The 8,815-nt window shown below is 41.6% G+C and overlaps 2 protein-coding genes and 1 long non-coding RNA gene across 5 annotated transcripts; 2 read left to right on the forward strand and 1 right to left on the reverse strand.

Moving 5' to 3' along the window:
- The first annotated feature begins 600 nt into the window (after positions 1-600).
- LOC119274427 lies at positions 601-4,326 on the forward strand. Its single transcript, XR_005135148.1, has 3 exons — positions 601-814; positions 1,302-1,386; positions 4,215-4,326. It is a non-coding gene; the product is annotated as an uncharacterized LOC119274427 (long non-coding RNA).
- Positions 1,418-5,290, reverse strand: LOC119274426 (rust resistance kinase Lr10-like). Of its 3 annotated transcripts, none has more exons than XM_037555131.1 (4): positions 4,710-5,290; positions 4,060-4,571; positions 2,868-2,891; positions 1,418-2,713 (listed from the first exon to the last, which is right to left on the reverse strand). In XM_037555131.1, exons 1-4 carry the CDS (start codon positions 4,823-4,825, stop codon positions 1,644-1,646), a joined length of 1,722 nt encoding a protein of 573 aa, XP_037411028.1. In that variant the 5' UTR covers positions 4,826-5,290; the 3' UTR covers positions 1,418-1,643. The 3 variants fall into 3 exon arrangements, with proteins under 3 accessions (XP_037411028.1, XP_037411029.1, XP_037411027.1); XM_037555132.1 differs by lacking the exon at positions 4,710-5,290 and having other exon boundaries at positions 4,060-4,326; positions 4,424-4,511; XM_037555130.1 differs by having other exon boundaries at positions 4,060-5,289.
- A 544-nt stretch (positions 5,291-5,834) lies between these two features.
- LOC119279110 (rust resistance kinase Lr10-like) lies at positions 5,835-8,276 on the forward strand. The gene is made up of 3 exons (XM_037560499.1): positions 5,835-6,577; positions 6,705-6,826; positions 6,928-8,276. Exons 1-3 carry the CDS (start codon positions 5,895-5,897, stop codon positions 8,049-8,051), a joined length of 1,929 nt encoding a protein of 642 aa, XP_037416396.1. The 5' UTR covers positions 5,835-5,894; the 3' UTR covers positions 8,052-8,276.
- Positions 8,277-8,815: the final 539 nt, after the last annotated feature.

The following is an 8,815-nucleotide window of genomic DNA, read 5'->3' on the forward strand; positions in this document are numbered from 1 at the left end:
GTTCTCTTTGAAGATCTATTCAATGTAATTTTTTTTGCGGTGTGTTTGTAGGGATCCGATGAATTATGAGTTTGTGGTGATATGTACTAAAATTAGGTTGATTTTTTGCAAGTTGGCGAAAATATATTAGTCTATTATATGGATCCGTGCAACGCACATGCACTTTTCTAGGAGTATTTGATAATATCTTTGTGCATGTAAAGAGTGTTTTCTTTTCCATTATCTCAAGCACAAATGCTCGCAAGATGTTTGTAATTGTTTCATACTTATAGGGCCTTTCCACAACAACTACTATTTGAATTTGAAATGTTGAATTTCATTTTAATTTGTTTTTGGATAAAACTCTCTTAAATAGATGAACCAGGGCACAAGTTTCAAGGGGAGCTGCGAGTTTAATACTGAAGGAGAAACCAAAGGTCTCTCACGGGATCTTACTTATAGGAGTACTATGGAAATGAAAAACATCTTCCCTCAAAAAGAAAAAAGAAGTTTTTAGAAAAAACACACTAGTCTCTCTTGGGCCTAGGGGCGTGGTCTTGATGGGCTGGGCCCTTCGTTCCTACTTAGCGGGCTGATGCGCCCCGGTGAGTACCCTTCCAAAAAAAAAGCACGCCCCTCGGTGGTGCGGTGCTCTCTGCTCCGGCGGCGGCGGCCATCCTGGAGTAGGCCGCCAAATCGCGGTTCCAGTTGAGAAGTTCCACGTCCCCCCTATTGCAGCCATGCCCCACCGGAGCGCACTCTCTCCGGCGCTGGCGGCCTCCCGAGGAGAGGAATCTCGCTGCCTTGCAGATCCGCCGCCGCCTCCTCATCTAAGGTAGCAAACTCCCTTTGTTCCTTCTCCTTTCGCTTTGCGTTTCCGAATCTTATTTCAAAATGCAAAATCCAGTTCAGGTTCATTCACATTGTAAAATGATTACTCCTGTCGTAGGACTGAAAATGGCATGAAATTCGGCCTGTAGGATGCATGATTCGCTGATATTCTCAGCGATATAAAGTCGCACATTGCACTTAATGAAATACTCAATTGTGGAACAGTAGAATAAGGTAACCTACAATTTAATGCGTTTTTAACTGTCAAAATGCAAATAAAGTTCGATGTGATTCAGATAAGTACTAGCAAATAGCTACTGCTGCTATGACACAGTGCTGGCTGTTATTCATACTTTAGGTGTCAGGTGCTACTAGGTGGGAAAGATCGAAATGTATTCAGTGCTAGTGCTATGGATTGCCGATTTTTTTAAGATAAGGCATGATTAATTAAACTGTAGAATGATCCTGTGATATTCTCCGCACAATGAAAGGGCAATCAAAGGGGAGCCCAGTGAGGAGGAATGCACTGCAGGAAAATACTAAGTTGGAGATAAATCAGAGGAAAAGCAGAGCAAGGTAACCAACAGATTGCTGTACTTTTTGACTGTTACAATCCAAATAAAGTTCGCTGTTGTTCTCATATGTTCTTGCATATATACATACTAGTACTATTATATTACATGGGGAAGAACGATTATTCATACAATCAAGTGGTAATAGAGTGGAAAGATGGAAATATACTGCATCCTAGTGCTATGCATACCTCTGCACCACATGGACTAAGTGCATGCCTGCAATATGTACCAAATCATGGCAGCATCTTCTCCGTGCTTTTATGTTGTAGGATGATTTTCAGACGACACAAAGGGCTTAGGGGGAATCTGTAGGTTCTGCAACCTCCCCGTTAACATGTTTACCACCTTTGTCATTGATGGCCGATTCTTCGGGTTCCACTGGATACACCACAGTGCCACAATACTCATCTGTCTCATCTTTTCTTTGTCTTCTGTTGTCATATCCAAACTAAGTCCCAATTCCTGCTCAGTGATTACTTTCTTGTAAATCCACTCCGGAAGGTATACCTCGTCCTGGTTCTCAACACTTGGGTCCGAGTTCCTCCGTCCGCTCACCATCTCCAACACCAGCATGCCAAAACTGTACACATCTGACTTGTAAGACACCCCTCCAAAGTTCCGAGAGTATAGCTCTGGTGCGATGTATCCCATAGTGCCTCTTGCTGCAGTCAAGGTAACGATGCTCTGGTCCCTTGAACACAGCTTGGCAAGGCCAAAGTCTGAGATCTTTGGGTTGAAGTTATAGTCCAGCAGGATGTTGTGTGGCTTGATGTCAAAGTGGAGAATGCGCTGGTTGCACCCTTGATGCAGGTATTCCGTTCCTCGGGCAATGCCTAAAGCAATATCTAGCATTTTGTTGGGTGCTAGGAGTTGTTGAGAAATATTGGAAATATGCGAGAATATGTATTTCTCCAGTGATTCGTTAGGCATATATTCATAAATCAGAGCCCTTCTTGTTCCTTCAGAGCAAAAGCCCAAGAGACGAACTATATTTGTATGGTGGATCAGTCCAATGGTTGCAACTTCATTAATGAATTCCTCTCCCTCTCCTATAGAGCTCTCTAGCATCTTGACTGCCACAGGAACTCCATTCGGTAGTTCACCTTTGTATACACTTCCAAATCCGCCCTGGCCGAGCTTATCCTTGAACCGCCTTGCTATCTTCTTAACTTCAGGGAAAGTGTACCTTGTGGGTTTCGATGTGCCATATGCCTTCAGAAACATTTCAACCTTCATATTTATCTCTTCATTGTACTTTGACTTCAAGGAGAGATACATCGCAGTGGCCGCCATCAATGAAAAAACTACAAATGCAGCTACTGATGATGCTGCTCATTAAAAAGAACGAAAATTAACAAGTGGCGTTCAGATAAGAAGTTATGTGCTCCTGACTCTTTTGTGATGTGATAACACAAAAGACAGGTCAGTAAGCAATAAGAATTTCATTTAGAATGAAAATAATGATAAGAGTTGCAGCATTACCTGCAACCGGGATGACAGGCACGTCTGCATGTAGAAAGAAGATTATTAGTTTTGCCATGATTTAATGTAGACAAAAGCAGAAGAACTGCCTCCACAATATGTAAGAAACCACAAACTCGTGATTGTTACATGAGTTCTCTGTGTGGATATAGGAAGAAGGTAGCCTCCTATTGGCATCATGTATATTGGACCTCAGACATAGAGTGTTGTGTCGATTGAGATTATCCTTTATTACGTTATGTTTGCTATTGTTTACTCATCTTTGTTTTTTGTTTTTACTTGTTATGCAGATTTAGTAACAGAAGAGTATAAATCGTTACAAATGTTGCAACAAATAGAGCTATGTTCTTATTACTTGGTATCCAATATATTTGTCTTGTATTTAGTTAAAACTAAAAATTTGAAATGAAATTCAATTCATCAAAAATTTGTTAAAATTAATGTTCTCTTATATAAGTTAATAGTTAGTACATCATGGTACAAGCTCTGTATGTGATGATTGAATTCTGCTCGAAATACCTCGTACACTGTACAACGAATAATGTGATAGTTCTCCACAAACACTGATACACATGTAGATGAGAGTATATATTTATACAGGATTAACATTGTTAAATGCACATATTTCAAAATATAATTCTTGAATCCTGATTTGTTGATTGCTTAATATGCTGAAGTTACACCACTTCAGAAGTCAATAACATAGCAAGAATACTTCCGCAAAAAAAAATGTGGCAAGAAGAAAGATCATTGTAGTTAGTAGTTACATAGTTAAATGAAAATCAGCCTACTAAGCTAGACCTTATGTTGCCTAAAATGAAGCTTGGTCTTTAGATCTGAAAATATCTGCAGAACGGTCAATTAAGATTTGTTTGTTACCTTTTTTGGTGTGATTTTTACAAATAGTTAACCCCCACAACTTAATCAAAAAATGTATGGAAATGTCCATGGATGCGAACCTAGAGACTATATGTGCTTGCACAAGTTATCCATTGGTCCAATTGGCATGAAAATTTCCTTTGTTAAATAGTTGTGTTACAGGTGAAAAATCCAAGGGAAGATTGAATGCACTTAGGAACAGAATATAGCAAATTGGCAAACTAGTAAATGGAGAGACAGAAATTCATTGTGGTTCCAAAATAGAATATCCTCCATAATGATATGAGATTTTAACTAGGAATAGAAACAATACCATGGTGCTGGCAGAAAGCTTGATTCCTTTGTGAGATGAATCCACAGTGCTGACCTTTCTGTTCACATTTTTGGCAGACATCTGTAATGTTATTGAGGTGCCAAGTGAATGTTGTTTCATAAAAGTTGAGGAAATTATTTGCCTTTTCTTTGAAGGTGTACTCATCAAGGTTCGGGCCATCTTTATCATAAGTCAAGGGTATGGGGATGCCTTTAGAAACAGCCGTGCAGTCCCGTGGAAGGTCAGACATGTATGCATAAAAGTCCGCTATATACCAGAATTGGCTAGCGTTGTTACTGAGACAAGATGCTGGGCCTACTATACTATATTGATCCTCTAGTGTGAAATCTCTTGAACAACGTACCAGGGTTGTAACTTGTAATGATTGAGGTTGTTTGTACACATCAGTTGCTAAGTTTGCTGAGATGAGCTTCTGAAGAGGACATTGTGTTGATGGTTCCTCAAGCGGGATGACGTTGATGACGCGGTGCCTGTAATAGATCTCAGTCACTCTGCAGGAGCCAAGAACATGGTGATCAAAGATTGTGTCATCCCCAGAGCACGATAACTGCATGCCTGGGGCACCACAGGATGGTGGGTGGCTCGAAAGCCGGAACGGGAACCGGATCTCAGGTCCATGTTTGCTGCACCTATGAGATGAACAAGTCCTTAAGAAATCTTGTTCTCCCGATGCTGCATCCACATAGGATTCATAGGTGAGAAGGCAGATCAGTAGCAGAGTGACAAGAAATTTAGGCAGGCCCATGGAATATACTGGAGTAAAGATGGAAGAAGGGAAGGCAGGGAGTATAGGAAGTTGCTAACTTGCCTACTTGTCTGCTTTAACCTCCAATGAGCTATGGCATGATAGGTGTGCGTCCAAGTAGGAATTCCACCTACCACTGGAACGTCCACCTTGTTCCGTGGCTTAGAAAATTCCGTGGTCTCCGGAAACAAATGAATCTTGTTATTTAGACTATTCTTTTGATTTCACCACCTGCACATCCTCATTTTTCTTCAGTCCTATATTACTAGTCTTTGGTAGAATTGTACACATCTGACCAGACGAAACTTGCAGCATTCTACTGAATTGTGATAAGGCTTGTTAACTGGTTGTGATAACAGCTTAATTGTGATTGTAGTCCAGTCTTTGTCAGAAATAGTTGCAGTATTCTACTGCAATAAACTCGTGAGCTTGACATGGTTAAGCACCATTTGCAGAGGTTTAAATGGTGTCCATTATAAATTGTAATCTGCAGGCAATGGAAACCAGGGGAAATATCAAATGCATCTGCCCATATAATCTGCACGTGGTTTGAAGATATTCTGGGGAATTAGTTCATATAGGAGGAGTTTGCGTAGTTTGCGAACTAGATAAAATGAGGAATTCGATCAGACTTAGTTCTTCCTCTCTGCAAAAATATGCCTTGCTAAGTGGTAAACTCATATCTCAAATGAATGCTATTTTCTTATTTTCCATTTTTTTGTCCCTGTTATTTGTCATTTTCTTAAGGCACCGAATTCCATGTTACCAGGACTTGGACTTGGACATGACTAGACCAGTCCAGGATGCTATAGTAACACAATTGGACTCTTCTGTTAACCAAGAGGTCTCCAGTCAAGAACATCACCATCAGTTAGATGAGCCAGTAGGTGGTCTGTACCCAACTTTAGTTGGCAGCTAGTAGCCAAGTATCCTAGTCAGCAACATCACGGTCATGTAGAGGTACTAGTTGGCATGTAATTACTAATTACCATCCTTTGGAGTTCTATTTTTTTTACTTTGGCAGCCACTCACTTATTCAGCCATTCATCTGCGCGCCTGTGTGTCTGCCATGGCGATGCCCACTGCTCTCAAGGCCTTAACTTTCTTATTTGTGCTTGCAGTTCTTGAACCAGATCAGGCAGAAGGGCGGCATCATCTACCTGATTGTCCTTCTTTCTCGTGTGGCCCTCTTGGAAACGTATCGTCTCCATTTCGTCAGGCAAGTGATCCACCTGGCTGTGGCTATCAATCTTATGAGCTGGTTTGCAGTGATACCAAGGCTATGATTCACATCGGCGATGCGACATACTATGTGTCTGACATCAACTACAGTGGTTCTTCCTTCTGGGTCATCGATGCCAACATGGATTTACACAACAGCTGCCCTCTACCTCAGTGGAATCCTCCATACCCACCCGACAACATGGAAATCGAATTGAGCCCCCTTGTATATAGTTGGGCTTACTTTGTAAAATGCTCTCAGGAAGTAAAGGGCACTGGTACGTACATGCCTGTTGCTTGCCTAAGCACCAATGATTCTTTTGTTTACGTGTTAACTGGCTACGGGTCTACATATATGAAGTATCTTGAACCTTCTTGTGGGTACTTGGCCCGGACTCCTCGGCCGTGGGATGGTCCGATGCTAGAAAATGCAAGTTATGCAGATGTTGTGAAATCCACGAGGATTGGATTTGCTGTTCAGTTTCCTTATCCTAGGGAGAGCATCAAGAAATGCCTAATAGACAGTTTTTGGTGAGTTCAGGATTTTGGATCTCCATACTTTGGTTCTACTTGTTTCCCCCATATACCTTGCTGTCTTATCCAAAAACAAGCGACCCCTCTTTTACTTCTTTTATTGTATTGCCGAATGTTGTTGCAGGCCCTTCTATAAGCCACCAGTCTCGAGTAAAGAAGGCATCAAGTTACGTATGGTCTTTAGTCTTGTGAATGATGTTGCTAAGTGTAGTCATACTAACCGTCTTCTGGATTTTGAAGTGGCTGGCTGGTAAGTCAGAATTTTGTGCTCTTAATTGCAGTTTGTTCATGATCACATCTATGCCATCATGTGCCCACTTAAACCTTAAATAAATTTGTTTATGCAGTGTTGTGCAGGTTCGTGTTGGCACCACTGGTTGTGTTGATTTTTCTAGCCTACAAGTACTGGAAAACAAGAATAACAATTGATGCAGTCGAGAAGTTCCTCCGAATGCAGCAAATGCTTGGTCCGACGAGGTACGCCTACACCGACATCACTGCAATCACAAGCCATTTCAGAGATAAGCTGGGTCAGGGAGGCTATGGCTCCGTGTTCAAGGGTGTGCTATCACCAGGCAATGTCCATGTCGCGGTCAAAATGTTAAAGAGTAACTCCAACTGCAATGGAGAAGATTTCATCAATGAAGTCTCAACCATTGGCAGGATCCACCATGTCAATGTGATACGTCTCATGGGGTTCTGCCCGGAAGAAATGAGACAGGCGCTAGTCTACGAGTACATGCCTCGAGGTTCTCTGGACAAATACATCTTCTCAGCCAAGAAGGGTTTCTCCTGGGACAAGCTCATCGAGATTGCTTTGGGCATCGCCAGGGGGATTGACTACCTGCATCAGGGGTGTGAGATGCAGATTCTACATTTTGACATCAAGCCACACAACATCCTTCTTGACAGCAATTTTGTCCCAAAAGTTGCTGATTTTGGTCTCGCCAAACTGTACCCAAGGGACAAGAGTTTTGTGCCATCGAGAGCCCTACGGGGAACTGTTGGGTACATAGCTCCTGAGATGATCTCTCGGAGCTTTGGTGTCATATCGAGAAAGTCTGATGTTTACAGCTTTGGGATGCTGCTGCTGGAGATGGCTGGAGGAAGAAGGAACGCGGACCCAAATGCAGCGAACTCGAGCCAAGCATACTACCCATCGTGGGTGTATGACAAGCTAACTCAACAAGACAATATTGGTGAGGTATCTGCTCATGTTGATACTGAGATGCACGAACTGGAGAGGAAGCTGTGTATTATTGGACTTTGGTGCATTCAGATGAAGTCTCATGATAGGCCAACGATGAGTGAGGTTATAGATATGCTCGAAGGTAGCGTCGATGCATTGCAGATGCCTTCCAGGCCATTCTTCTGTGATGAAGGGCATGCCAATACCGAGAATACTTACCACTTGTTGTCCGAGCTGACGGAAATCTCCGAGGAGGATATGAGTGAAAATATTGGTGTGTGACAAAATGTACGATGAAGTGATGCACTTACCTCACGTGGAAACAAAATTATGGCTGTAATTATATCAAGTACAGTATGAAATAATCTCCTGTGTTTCAACAAGTATTTTCAGGCCATCTTGTATATGATGTTTTGCTTCAGCGGTTGCTAATCAGATGTGTGTTTCCTGCTATGCTTAAACTTATATCTGAACTATTTCTGTGCTTTGATGAAACCTGAGCCATCAGCACCAAATATTCCTGAAGCCAAGCGCTGATTATTATGTATGAAATGTTTTTTTAAGTAAATTTGGGGGAAGCAATCATGTTTTCAGGTACTAGGCAGATGTTGGGAAGATGGAGAACCGCAGCTCAGAAACCCCAAATGGATCCTGGACTTGTTGAGCTCGATCGAAAACCCCATTTTGAATTTTCGATTTTTTTTAAAACATATATAGCTACATGTATATATAGATGTAAACTATCTTTCAGTAAAATTTTATGGAGAAAGGTTTCCGTTTGTGTGTTACATTAAGCACACATAATTGTGGGTCTATATGGTTACTATAAATCCACAAATTGTCCTTTTTTGCGTGTATTTCTCACATATATGAAATAAAAGAGAACAGATGGCAACCTATTCCTTTATGTCTGTAGGGTTAGTCGTTAGAGCTGGACCGCACTACATGACAGCTGCAGTCTTTAGTCATAGAAGAGATTCTGAATGGACGTGTGCACTGTCATCGAGGATTCGAATTCTGAATGTGCATCGTTCTGGACCGCACTA

The sequence above is a fragment of the Triticum dicoccoides genome, chromosome 3B (genome assembly GCF_002162155.2).
Source record: "Triticum dicoccoides isolate Atlit2015 ecotype Zavitan chromosome 3B, WEW_v2.0, whole genome shotgun sequence".
NCBI lineage: Eukaryota > Viridiplantae > Streptophyta > Magnoliopsida > Poales > Poaceae > Triticum > Triticum dicoccoides.